Source organism: Zophobas morio, unplaced genomic scaffold, assembly GCF_036711695.1.
Source record: "Zophobas morio isolate AGI-343-1 ecotype UQ-CSIRO unplaced genomic scaffold, CSIRO_AGI_Zmor_V1 ptg000028l, whole genome shotgun sequence".
Classification (NCBI taxonomy): Eukaryota; Metazoa; Arthropoda; class Insecta; order Coleoptera; family Tenebrionidae; genus Zophobas; species Zophobas morio.
In genome coordinates this window covers 5,264,611-5,277,709 of record NW_026972133.1, presented here as the reverse complement: position 1 = coordinate 5,277,709, position 13,099 = coordinate 5,264,611, and the positions used below count along the sequence as shown (strand labels likewise).

Genomic DNA, 13,099 nt, shown 5'->3' with positions numbered 1-13,099 from the left:
GAACTCGCTAAGATAAGAGTGATTTTGTAAATAATATACCCTCTAAGGAACTAGAGGGCGGGTGGGCGGGGCTCCTACTTTGTTAAACAAGACTGATTTTGGCAAATAAAATACCCTCTAAGAAAATAAAGGGCGGGTGGGCGGGGCTAGTTCTTGGTAAGATAAGACTGATTTTGCCAAATGATATACCATCTAAGAAAATAGAGAGCAGGTGGGCGGGGCTACTACTTGGTAAGATAAAACTGATGTTACCCTCTAAGAAAATAAATGGCGCGTGGAGATAAGACCAATTTTGGCGAATGAATTTTGACGAATGGGCGGGGCCACTACTTTGTTAGATGAGACGACTGATTTTGGCAAATGACTAAGAAAATAAAGGCAGGGTGGGCGGAGTTAGTTTTTGGTAAGATAAGACTGATTTTGGCGAATATCATACCTTCCAAGAAAATAGGGGGCGGGTGGGCGGAGTTAGTATTTGCTAAAATCAGACTGAACAACTAAAAAGTGGGAGCTTTATTCTACAAAGTATTATAACAATATAACCAATCAGTAGTCTCGCTCACCCACCTCCTCTTCATTCTAGTTGTTCACTCTGATCACCCCCTATTTTCTTAGAGGGTCTATCATTTGCCAAAATAAAATCGTGAAAAAAATTACACAAAAGAGCAATAGAAGAAGAGGATACAAAAGTTAGGACAAAAAAAAGTGACAAAAAAAAATGAAAAAAATTCGCTTCAAAAAAAAAGGTGAAAAGGAGACAATATATATAGTTTTTGCTTTACTTCTATATGGATAGTTCGCACATTCGTACCACTTAATTTTTTCTTCATTCAAATTTTGAAAAATTACATGATTTCTTAAATGCGACGCCAGTTTAGCTTTGTATGGGCAATTTTCACATTCATACCAATTAATTTTTTCTTCATCCAGGTGTTTGATTCCCACGTGTACGTCTAAGTATTTTTTATGTTTAGTTTTAAAAGAAAAGGACACGACATACCGGGTGTCTGGAAAATGGCGAGTCTGGGAAAAATAGTAAAAAAAATTTTTTGTTGCTGGTGAACTTGAAAAAATCTTTTGGGCATTTAGTATTTAATTTTTTTATTTGGGAGACTCTTGAGTACCCATGGTATTTTGGGGGCCCATGGAGATTTTTTTTGTAAATTATTTAAAACAATTTTCGACTTTGGTGTTCAGTTTTTGGAAAATTCTGAACTGACCCGTTTTTGAATTAATTTTAGGACGTTTTTTTTTTTGAAAAATTTAAAACAATTTTGACATTCTAAGTATTCCTGTTTGGAAAGAATTAGAAAGTGATTAGGAGCCTCTAGTATCTTATTTAATTAATTTAATATTATTTCTTAGCGAATAAATCATTTTGTCATCTGTCAAAATCGGTCTTAACAGGTACTATCGGTCTTATTTTAGCAGGTACTAGCCACGCCCACCACTTTATTTTCTTAGATGGTATATCATTTGCCAAAATTAGTGTTATTTTAGAAAGTTCTAACCCCTCCCACACGCCCTCAATTTTCTTAGAGGATGTTATTTGCCAAAATCAGCCTTATCTTAGCAGGTATTATGCTAAGATAAGACTGATTTTGGCAAATGATATCCCTTTGAAGGAAATAGAGGGCGGGTGTGGAGAGAGGGTTAGTACTTGCTAGGGTCAGACTGATTTTGGCAAATGAGATACCCTCTAAGAAAAGAGAAGGTGGGTGGGCGGGGCTAGTACCTGCCAAGATAAAACTGGTTTTGGCAAATGAGATACCTTCTAAGAAGAGAGAGGGTGGGTGGGCGGGGCTAGTTTCTTCTAAGATAAATCAGATTTTGGCAAATGACATACATCCTAAGAAAAGAGAGGGTGGGTGGGCGGGGCTAGTATCTTCTAAGAGAAATCAGATTTTGGCAAATGAGATACATCCTAAGAAAAGAGAAGGTGGGCGGCCGGGGCTAGTATCTGCTAAGATATGACTGATTTTGGCAAATGAGACATCCTCTAAGAAAAGAGATGGCGGGTGGGCGGGGCTAGTACCTACTAAGATCAAACTAAGTTTGCCAAATGACATACCCTCTAAGAAAACAGAGGGCGGGTGGGCGGGGCTAGTACTTGCTAGGATAAGACTAATTTTGACAAATGAGACCACTTAGAAGAAAAGAAAGGGTGGGTGGGCGGTACTAGTATCTGCTAAGATATGACTGATTTTGGCAAATGAGACATTCACTTAGAAAAGAGAGGGTGGGTGGGGGGGGGGTCTAGTATCTATTAAGATAAATCAGATTTTGGCAAATGAGATACATCCTAAGAAAAGAGAGGGTGGGTGGGCGGGGCTAGTATCTGCTAAGATATGACTGATTTTGGCAAACGAGATATTCTCTTAGAAAAGAGAGGGTGGGTGGGCGGGGCTAGTATCTACTAAGATAAATCAGATTTTGGCAAATGAGATACATCCTAAGAAAAGAGAGGGTGGGTGGGCGGGGCTAGTATTTGCTAGGATATGACTGATTTTGGAAAATGAAACATCCTGTAAGAAAAGAGAGGGCGGGTGGGCGAGGTTAGTACCTGCTAAGATAAAACTGAGTTTGCCAAATGACATACCCTTTAAGAAAACAGAGGGCGGGTGGGTGGAGCTAGTACTTGCTAAGATGAGACTAATTTTGACAAATAATACCCCTTAGAAGAAAAGAGAGGGTGGGTGAGCGGGGCTAGTATCTGCTAAAATATGACTGATTTTGGCAAATGAGACATCCTCTAAAGACTAATTTTGGCAAATGATATACCCTCTAAGAAAAGGGCTAGCACTTGCTGTGATTAGACTGAACAATTATAATGAAGAGGGGGTGCGTAGTTTATTTATAATACTCTGTACAATAAGATCTTAGCTAATACTAACCCCGCCCACCCGCCCCTTATTTTCTTAGAAGGTATGTGATTCGCCAAAGTCAGTCTTATCTTATCCAGTACTAGTACACTACATTTTCTCTTTTGCGCATCGATCTTTATATTTAAGGATTTTCCACGGTGTAGATTTAAAATAGATAAGTGTCAAAACTGATAACCATATCGCAAACGTGTAGAACGTACAGACCCAGTTCTGTTCGTATTATCACTAAAAACGCAGGTAAGACAAATACTTTTAAGTTATTTTAAATATTTATTGAAACTGAACGAAATGTTAAACTAAAGTTACAGGTTAAGGTTCCATTTTAGAATCAAAATTTTGTTTATGCTTACATATTTAAGTCTTTAAAAAAGCGCATATAGAACATCTATAGCGACTTTTTGCGCAATTGATAAGAATATAAGATTGATTAGTCAATGTACTTTTTCTGTAACCTGATGCCACACTTTTTGTAACTTAGCATTTTAGAACAGTTGGACATGACGGACATCAATCTGTTGCTGCTTGGAGAGCATGGGGTTGGAAAAACGACCTTCGTCAACTCACTTATCAACTACTTCCATTATGAAAACATAGAAACTTTCAGCAAGAATACTCCAATAGTGGCAGCACCACAAAGAGTTTCTGTTGTTGATACAAATTTCAAAGAAGTATCTCTTTCTTTAAACGCAAATATTGATGCAAAGTCTAAGTTTAAACCTAATACAAGAAGAAAGGAATACTTTGTTCCGGTAGATGGACATCGGTTAAGGCTTATAGATTCCCCAGGTTTCGAAATTTCCAAAGATGGACAACCCGAACTTAATACCCTCAGTCTGCCCTGTCATCTGAGAGAGCTGCACGCCGTGTGCTTTTTTTTAAGATCGTCGGATACACAAATAAGTCGATCGTTCGAGGACCTAATGAGACAAATTGTGGCAAAATTAGATGCAGCTGCCCATAAAAATTTTATTTTCATTTTTACGAGAGGCAAAAAAGTATCTTTTAGTGCTAGTTCTGCACAATATGCTTTAATGAGATTTGTGAATACCATCAAATCAACAACACCTGGAATTAACACTCCAATAGGTACCGAAAACTTATTCTGTGTGGACAATGAAGCTTTCGTTCATTTGGTGGCACATTTGTGTGGTGTACCTTTAAATTCCAAAGAAACTAAAGAGTCTGAACTTAGTTGGAAAAAATCACTAGCAGCATGCAAGCGGTATTTTTATTTAAATTAAGAAAAGAAAAAATATTTGTTGAATTTTTTCAGACTTGTCGCTTATGTTAGCAAATTAACACCTTTCCAACTCCCGGTTAATAGTGCCGTTGAACCGATCCAAACATTTCTTGAGAAAAATTCTCCTCCTTTATTGCATATAGCTCTCTCCAACTTTGAAAACACAAATAAATGCAAAAAACTCCTTGATGATTCGGAACAAGCATTCCAGATGGTTGATGACATGAAACAAGTAATTCAGAAGCCTCCAGCACCAAGTTCTCATCACAAACAACACCATCCCCAAAAAAAACAAGTAAGTATCTAATTTTTTCTGGTTTTGTCTATAACTGGTCAACTGCTTAATAAAACATTTGTCCAGTCTAGAGAGTCATACGAGATAACTAACTTTGCAAATAGTTATAAAAAGCAGGACGAAAAGAACGCCATAACTTATACTCAGATTGAGTTTAGCAAAATCACAGTAAAGTATATAAAAATAAATCGACCCATGAAAAAGTTGTACCGTTTCAGGAATCGCAAACAAGAGACTCTGTCGACGGTGATATGAAAGCAAACCTAGAAAAAACCGCCAAAATCTTGAAACAGCAGAAAAAATTCATCGCAAACGCATGCAAAGTAGTTGAAACCCAACAAGACAAAATTTATCAGGTTTTAGAAAAATTTGCTGCACTGGCTACATTTTTAGAAACATATGGCCTAGATGACAATTTGGAAGCAAAAATCGCGTCTGCATCGTCTGAGTGAGTTTTTTGTCACCCATTCTGATTTTATTTCACATCTTTGATAACAATTTCAGAGAAGGCAAGAACGAGAGAGAGAAAAAAATATTAGACAAAGTGCGACAAGTGTACGAACGTATCAAAAGAAACGCGAAAAAGGAGGCAAAAATAGAAGTAAACGAGGACGAGATAGCAACGATCGGGAAAGAGCTTGAAAAGCTTCAACTTTGCCAGGAAGTTCTCGATAATATATTCAAAAATTAAATATTCAATCACTGTTTACCTAAATATAAGTTTTAATAATTGGAAATTGATTTTTTTTTAACAAGGAGATGAAGGACGGACTATCGCATCATACTACTTTAGATAAAGTTATTTTTCTTGTTTCTACGAATACGATAAGACGATAACGTAATGAATTAAGATAACCTTGAGGAACACTCCCTTGTAGAAGCTTTCTGCGTCGACGCTTATTTATAAGATTTTTTCAACAGATAACTGTATCTCAAGCGAATAGAAAATCTAGAATCGTTTTCCTAGTGTTGTCAAGAGACAGGTAAGCAAATCCTTCGCAATTTATTTGAACTATTAAGTTATAGTTATTTACTGTCATTTTTCTCTTAAAATATCTCTTGATCCTTTGATAGACGAACCTTTCCCGACGACTCCAAAATGTGGGATAGCTTTTTGAAACTATTCAAAAAACCTGCTGCCGCAACCGACGACGTCAACATCCTCCTACTGGGAGAAACGGGCGTCGGAAAATCGACTCTAATAAATTCAATTTCGAACTACTTCAAGTATCCCAGTTTTAAATCGGCGCAAAAAGGGAAAATCGACACTTTAATACCTGTGAGTTTAGGACCAACGAAAGATGACAACGAAATCGGCGTCAAAATGTGCCTACTCCCCGTCAAAATGGACGGTAAAGTCTTCTACTTGAGACTGATTGACACCCCCCCAATCGGAGACCCCAGAGGAATAGAACAGCACAATATCAATCTGGATAACATTTTGGCATACCTAGCGACTTTAAAAAAAGTCCACGCCATTTGTTTTGTTTTAAAGTCGAATCAGACGAGGTTCACGAAGTACTGTGTTAAGCAGACGTTGGCACGACTGGATAAGAGTGCCAGTCCGAACATCGTTTTTATTACCACTGATAGTAAAACGGGTGAGAATAGAGCTGAAGAGTATTTGGTGCCACTGTATGGAGATATCCTATCAAAACCTCCACATACGTGTATTCCTTTAAGCAATAAGAACATCTTCGCTTTTGACAATGAAGCATTTTCAGCCTTGTTGGACATCCAAGATGGAAAAAGTTACAACCAAGACGAATTAAAAAGTTTTGCCCGAAGTTGGAACATCTCGTCCAAAGAAATTCGACGGTAAATGCTCAACTGTCAACTTTCTCTAGTCAAACTTCGTGTTTTTTAGGTTGCTGACATACATTATCGGCGATTTGAAAACTCCAGCTTTGGAACCGCACGAAGTCGAAGCCACCATCGGTCTTGACGAAATCAGACTTCTCGTAGAACCACTAGCAACTTCCATTGATAAAGTGTCAGAACTTATACAAGAGAACGTCAGTTTTGTCGAGAAACAGACACAACTCGAAGGAGAGCGTGCATCTATTTCTAGAATCATTGCCAAGATTTCGTACTTCCTTCAAGAACACGAACTGACACCTTTCGGTGACGCCCACAGCGACTACATTGAACAACTTCTCAAAAAGTAAACCATCGCATACACTTTGACCGAAACTAACGCAATCTTTTCAGTGAAAAGCGTGAAGTCGTCGCGAAACTCAAGAAACTCCTCAGTCAGCAACATCACGTTCAAAAAATCCTGGAAGAAAGCGCGAAAGAGTTCCAAAATGAAGCCACAAGCAGCGATTTGACTCCTCAAGGAATCAAGAACGGTATCACGGAACTGTACAATTTGAAACACATGGGGAAGAGGATACAAGAACTGAAATCTGAAATTTGTCGTTACAAAGGAAGCCAGGAAGATTTCGGCTACGTTGTTTCGTCAGAAATCGACTTGGACAAGATAATCGTTGAAGAAGAAGAATATGAAAAAACGGACTACAGTCAAAGAAGCGGGTACGACATCGACGAACCTGGAGATTACGATTTCGGTCACAAAATTTTTTCAAATACTTCACCTTTCAATGGCCACGGAACCCACCACCAGGAGACACGTGACCAAGAAACAAATGAAGATTCTGACAAAGAATCCAGTCCAGAAGACATAAACTTACATAGAATGCAATATAGAGTGGAATATTCGTTCAAACGTGACTCTCATAGCAACGAAAGTTATGGTTCCGACCACCGCGATTTTAGAAATTCGTCCACAAGTGATTATGATGTCAAAAGTGGACATTCTGCTACATCTCGTCACAGCAAAAAATTTGAAGGCGATGATTCAGATGAGGATGGTTCTGTCAAATCAAATCGTGCCAAAAACAACTCTTCACCTTCACGGTCTAGAGTGAAATACTCACCTAGACGTCATCGCTATAGCAGCGACAGCTATGATTCAGATGACCGTGATTTTAGAAAATCGTCCGTGAGTGATCATTCTGTCAAAAGTGGACATTCTAGCTACGAAAATAAATCCGATATTGAAAGTTATGATTCAGGGAGTGGTCATTCTTCTGCATCTTTTGACAGCAAAAGCAGCACCAAAGAACCTAAGAACCAAAGCCGGTCTAGATCTTATGAAGCCCATGATTCAGATGATGTCAAATCAAATCGTGCTAAAAATAACTCTTCACCTTCACACTCTAAAGTGAAATACTCATCCAGACGTCATCGCCATAGTGGCGACAGCTATGATTCAGATGACCGTGATTTTAGAAAATCGTCCGTGAGTGATCATTCTGCCAAAACTGAACATTCTAGGTACGAAGATAAATCCGATATTGAAAGTTATGATTCAGGGAGTGATCAGTCTTCTACATCTCTTGACAGCAAAAGCAGCAGCAAAGGATCTAAAAACCAAAGACGGTCTAAACCTTATGAACCCCATGATTCAGACGATGATGGCTGCGTCAAATCAAATCGTGCTAAAAACAACTCTTCACCTCCACACTCTAAAGTGAAATACTCATCTAGACATCATCGCCATAGTAGCGACAGCTATGATTCAGATGACCGTGATTTTAGAAAATCGTCCCTAAGTGAGAGTAGTTATGATTCAGGCAGTGATCATTCTTCTACATCTTTTGACAGCAAAAGCAGCGGCAAAGGATCTAAAAACCAAAGACGGTCTAAATCTGATGATTCAGATGATCATGCTTCTATTAAATCAGATCATGCTCCAAGTAACTCTTCACATTCACACTCTAGACGCCATAGTAGCGAAAGCTCTGATTCTTCTGGACACGAAGATAAATCCCATGATTCAGATGGCGATCGTTCTTCAAGATCGTTTGACACCACAGGCAGTGAAAGCTATGATTCAAATGACACTGATTCCAGGAAATCGTCCCGAAGAAATTATAGTGAATATTATGGTTCAGGTGGTGAGCATTCTGCTAAACAGTCTAGGAACCACAGAGGGTCTAAATCTAACGACAACTATGATTCATATGGTGATGGTTCCACCGAGTCCTCCAGATCTGATTGCAGTGCATCAGGCGACGAAACTAAGTATCACGGTCGTTAGGAATCCGATGACGAAATCCAGTCAATCACACAAACCAAAAGACTAAAAAAGTGATAAGTTTGAAACGCATAAAAAAATTCAGAAATAATGTAGAACCATCCTGAAAAGGAAGAATCAGTTTCAAACTAAGATGTATTGAGTTTTTAAGTTAAAAAAAAAAGTAAACCTAGACCCACCGAGTCAAAAATTCCACTTGTTGTACTGTTTCAATCCAAGTCTAGACCAAGTCTGGTTTGCAATAAAATTTTTTAATAATAATATGGTTTTAATGTATCCATTAACAGTGAATTTATGCTCGTTTGCACTGCACTTTCAATCACTTGGTTGACGCTATGTTTTACGCTATATTTTGCTTAATTTAACAGATTTGGTTCCGATCAAATTAAGTAAAACTTAACCTTAATCAAGTGCTGAAAAGCGCGATGCAAACAGGGATTCGTGAAATATTTAAATACGTCAAGCATTTCGCGCGTTTTGTGAATAATTTTCCGGCCAAACGCAAGAGGTCGCTTCAGGCGATTAGTTTTGAAATTAATTAAATTAATCGACGAAGTACGCCACCTATAATAGCAATATTAATACTCTCTCGTTTATGGTCCAGACACATCTGTACCGTCGCTGCACTTAGAGGTAAGAAAGATAATTTCTTTTTTGATTTTTGGTTTATGGTTTTGATGCCAAAAGAGCGCCAATCGGTTTGCTTAAAATGTGGTTATCCCAAGTATTTTAATAAATAATTTGAGGGTAAATGATATGCAAGTCAGAACTGCGTAAATCTTTGTAATATTTAATTTTTAAGAGTATGATTATTTATTTTGGAAATATGCTTAAGATTTGTTTCAATAGGTCCTTTCGTGAATTTTTCATTGATGATTTTCACGATATCTGTTTGCGGGATGTTATTTGTCGACTTTTCGCTGCCTATGGAAATAGTACACTTTTCAACTCCAGCATAATCCAGTTACCTTTCTTTGTTTTGCGGCTCTGATGGTGGTATACCAGTAGGTACCGAAACATGTTAGTCCTCTTTTTCCATTGGTAAAAAAGTTGTGGCAACGATCATTATTTTACCGCTTATAAAATTTTAAACGTGGGGGAATTTAAATGTTATAGTTATCGAGATTTTCGAAAAAAAAATCAAGGTTGCATAACAACATTTTATGACAATAAATGCAAGATGTTGAGCAAGCGCACGTTAGCTTAGTTGGTAGAGAGCAGTGCTATAATAATATATATAGTTCTACGAGGGAAGTTAATTTGACTTACAGGAGAAATTTATTTTTATAATTTACATACATTTTAAAGGAATTGAACTTGTTTTAGCATAGTTTCTAAATCATTTTTTACGATTTATTTTTATTATGTTAGATAGTCTAAAGTCGATATTGTGGACCACTTCAAATGTACAAACTGATAGTAATCGGTATTTCTTAAAATTACTTGAAAAGATAACATTTATTCGTGCCAGAATATAACAAATATATACACAAGTCATTGCACATATATAACAAAATAACGAAATACATGGATTACATATCTTAACATAACAAAATAAAGAGATACATGGTAACAAAGGTAATCAGTAACTTTGAAATAAAATCCATTTCATCACGCATTTACAAAGTTTATCGGTGCCTAGATTTGGGATTTCCGCTACACTTTCAAATGTTCGCCTTTTTTGTGATAATAGAAAGACAAATTATTAATTAACAAAGTAACTTCAAAAAAACACGATCTGACCATGTGTGACTTCCAAGTTTGATATGTAAGCTTACTTAGTATATAATACCATGAAGTAGAACTTTCGTGACAAGTGTCCACTATTTCCAGCACTTTCTCAGACACCTTCAAAATGTTGAACCGCTTCTTAAGCTGGTTCAAAGACCCCCAGGCTACCCCGGGCGACATAAACCTCCTGCTTTTTGGTGAAACCGGTGTAGGAAAGTCCACTTTCATAAATTCCATCTCGAACTACTTCAACTATTCCGACTTCAAGGAAGCCCAATGCAGCAAAATCGAGGTTCTTATCCCCGTCTGCTTGAACCTTTCGGACAAAACCAAAATCTGCGGAACCGCGGACGAAAACGAAGCCCACGAAAGCGGCAAATCCGCCACCCAACACGTCAAAGTGTACCTATTCCCCATAAAAATAGGCGGGAAAACTTTCAATTTAAAATTGATTGATACTCCAGGAGTCGGAGATCCCCGAGGCATGGAACAGGATAACATCAACCTCGACAATATTCTAGCGTACTTGGCGACGTTGAAGAAACTCCACGCTATTTGCTTCATCATGAAGTCCAACCAGACGAGATTCACCAAGTTCGTCGAGTACTGTTTGAAGCAGATCTTGGTTCGGTTGGACAAAAGCGCCAGCCAAAACATCATATTCATCACCACGTACAGTAAGATTGCTCGGTATACAACTGGAGAGACCAGGATTCACTGTTTGGAGCCGCTGGTCCGCGATATCCAGTCGAGACCTCCTAACGTGAGTATCCCCTTGAGCGACAAAAACATCTTCGCTTTGGACAATGAGGCTTTCAAGGCACTCTTGGAGATGCAAGAAGGTAAAACCTTCAGCAAGTACGAATTGGAAGGTCTGGCTCACAGCTGGGACATCTCGTCGAAGGAAATTCTACGGTAAATAGGCAACTTTCCTTTTAGCAGCAGTCAAAGTTTTGTTGTAGCTTGTTGGTGTACATTATCGGGGACGCCAGAACCTCAGCACTGAAGCCCCACGACGTCGAAAACACCATCAGTGTTAACGAGGTGAGGTTTCTGATTGAGCAACTTGCGACTATTATTGCTGAGGTGTCGGAGCTCATTCAAGACATGTCCAGGTTGCTGGAGAGGCACAAGAGGAACCTGAGTTTGGAGAACCAAACCCTCGACGACCTTAGGAAACAGCTGTTCAAACCGTGTGTCGACCTTCAAGTGAAGGAATTGTCGCAGCCTGTCCTCGTGTGCACGGACCCCAAGTGCGCCGACGTCATCAAGGTGAGATTACGAGTGTGATGACCTTTCCACGTTGTTGATGTTTAAGGTGAAGGACGTGACCCAGTGGCACTACAAACAGAGATGCCACGACCCTTGCTACCACTCGGGAATCCCCAAAGAGATGATCGGCGATCCGGCAATTATCAATTGTGACGCCATATTGGACAATGGCACGTGCAAGGAGTGTGGATGTCACTGGAAAGTCCACATGCACCTCTACAAAATAACCGAGAAAATCCACGTGCAGAAAGAAGACCAGGACGTAAAAAATGCCATAAAGACCAAGGAGGATAGTCGTCTCGGGATCGAGAAGTTGATGAAAGAGCTCAAACAGAGAATGAAGGAACTGAAGAAAGAAGGTGGAATCATCTCCGAAAGCATCGCCAAGTTTTCGCATTTCCTGCAAGAACACGCCTTGACCCCCTTCAACGACGCCTACAGCGACTACATTAAGCAACGTATCAGAGAGTAAATCCTTGCACATATTTTGACCTAAACTAACGTAGTGTTTTCAGTGAAAAGCGTCTAGGAAAGTTCGCTGATCAACAAGTCATCACAAAACTCGAGTCAATGCTCAATTATCATGAACAGCTTCAAAAAACCCTACAAGAAAACCCAAAAGGGTTACAAACTGCGAGCAGCGATTTGACCCTTGAAGGAATCAAGAACAGTGTCACGGAGCTCTACAATTTGAAACACATGGGGACGACGATACAAGAACTGATAAAAAAAAATGTGGTGTCGTGGGACACCAGGTAGGAACGAAGTTCCTTCGATTAATGTAGAATCGACACAATTTGCAAAAAAAAAAACGTGCTCAATTTTATGTAGGTTTTCTTGATTTTTCCCTTAAATTTTGCTGATTAGTTTTTATTTAAGTACAGGAAAATATTTAGGAAATTCAGTATTTTAGGAAATAATAAATTACGTAATATAGGTAGAATTATCAAAATATATATATATTTAAATGTTTGGAATTGAAGGGAGAATTTGTTTTAATTATTTAAAAAAATAATCAATAAACTTTTTAAATATTGTCACTAGTTTAGAGGATATCTTTGCTTTATATCGTAACTTTCTTGCTTATTTTCATTTTTTTTTAGATTTTTCGCGTTCCCTATACGCTTTTTACTTCCCGAGCGTAAGCAAAGGAAGTATTGTAATCGAGTCCGTCGGCCGACTCTCTACTTTTACGTTTTCTCGATCTTTCATGACCCCTAGAAGACGAAGAAATAGGTCTCCCATTTCCGTCTGTCTGTCCGTCTGTCCGTCCGTCTGTCCGTCCGTCTGTCCGTCCGTCTGTCCGTCTGTTGTCCCGGATTTTATTAGACAGATAATCTCCGAAAGTACTCGACCGATTGTTGTGAAATTTTGTACTTATATTAAGAATATCATGTTGATGGTAAAACGCTAACCAAAATTTGTCTAATCATCCCCACCACTAATGCGATGACGTCACTTCAAAATTGTACATAGTAAATGGGTTTTCAATTGTATAAAATAACATAGTCCTACACATGTAGTTTACAACTCTGAATCGACTTTTCACCCGAAACGTCCAGATTTTTGGAAAA

General features: G+C 38.5%; 3 protein-coding genes across 3 annotated transcripts; all 3 read left to right on the top strand.

Annotated features, from left to right (window-relative positions):
* The first annotated feature begins 3,079 nt into the window (after positions 1-3,079).
* Positions 3,080-5,157, top strand: LOC135136922 (uncharacterized). The gene is made up of 6 exons (XM_064066402.1): positions 3,080-3,122; positions 3,377-4,107; positions 4,159-4,420; positions 4,487-4,588; positions 4,639-4,868; positions 4,925-5,157. The coding sequence occupies exons 2-6, from the start codon at positions 3,383-3,385 to the stop codon at positions 5,109-5,111; spliced, it is 1,506 nt and encodes a 501-aa protein (XP_063922472.1). The 5' UTR covers positions 3,080-3,122; positions 3,377-3,382; the 3' UTR covers positions 5,112-5,157.
* Positions 5,158-5,255: 98 nt separating this feature from the next.
* Positions 5,256-8,783, top strand: LOC135136921 (dentin sialophosphoprotein-like). The gene is made up of 4 exons (XM_064066401.1): positions 5,256-5,403; positions 5,495-6,238; positions 6,288-6,584; positions 6,632-8,783. Exons 2-4 carry the CDS (start codon positions 5,520-5,522, stop codon positions 8,523-8,525), a joined length of 2,910 nt encoding a protein of 969 aa, XP_063922471.1. The 5' UTR covers positions 5,256-5,403; positions 5,495-5,519; the 3' UTR covers positions 8,526-8,783.
* A 1,486-nt stretch (positions 8,784-10,269) lies between these two features.
* Positions 10,270-12,561, top strand: LOC135137079 (uncharacterized). Its single transcript, XM_064066623.1, has 5 exons — positions 10,270-10,290; positions 10,356-11,168; positions 11,216-11,525; positions 11,572-11,993; positions 12,041-12,561. The coding sequence occupies exons 2-5, from the start codon at positions 10,378-10,380 to the stop codon at positions 12,282-12,284; spliced, it is 1,767 nt and encodes a 588-aa protein (XP_063922693.1). The 5' UTR covers positions 10,270-10,290; positions 10,356-10,377; the 3' UTR covers positions 12,285-12,561.
* The last annotated feature ends 538 nt before the right edge of the window (positions 12,562-13,099 follow it).

Bases quoted from the DNA above. Each gene is read 5' to 3' on its own strand.
- LOC135136922 (XM_064066402.1), top strand. From the start codon at position 3,383: ATGACGGACATCAATCTGTTGCTGCTTGGAGAGCATGGGGTTGGAAAA. The intron at 4,108-4,158 runs GTATTTTTATTT...GAATTTTTTCAG, and splicing joins TCACTAGCAGCATGCAAGCG to ACTTGTCGCTTATGTTAGCA. The intron at 4,589-4,638 runs GTAAAGTATATA...GTACCGTTTCAG, and splicing joins TTGAGTTTAGCAAAATCACA to GAATCGCAAACAAGAGACTC.
- LOC135136921 (XM_064066401.1), top strand. From the start codon at position 5,520: ATGTGGGATAGCTTTTTGAAACTATTCAAAAAACCTGCTGCCGCAACC. The intron at 6,239-6,287 runs GTAAATGCTCAA...CGTGTTTTTTAG, and splicing joins TCGTCCAAAGAAATTCGACG to GTTGCTGACATACATTATCG. The intron at 6,585-6,631 runs GTAAACCATCGC...CAATCTTTTCAG, and splicing joins ATTGAACAACTTCTCAAAAA to TGAAAAGCGTGAAGTCGTCG.
- LOC135137079 (XM_064066623.1), top strand. From the start codon at position 10,378: ATGTTGAACCGCTTCTTAAGCTGGTTCAAAGACCCCCAGGCTACCCCG. The intron at 11,526-11,571 runs GTGAGATTACGA...TTGATGTTTAAG, and splicing joins AGTGCGCCGACGTCATCAAG to GTGAAGGACGTGACCCAGTG. The intron at 11,994-12,040 runs GTAAATCCTTGC...TAGTGTTTTCAG, and splicing joins ATTAAGCAACGTATCAGAGA to TGAAAAGCGTCTAGGAAAGT.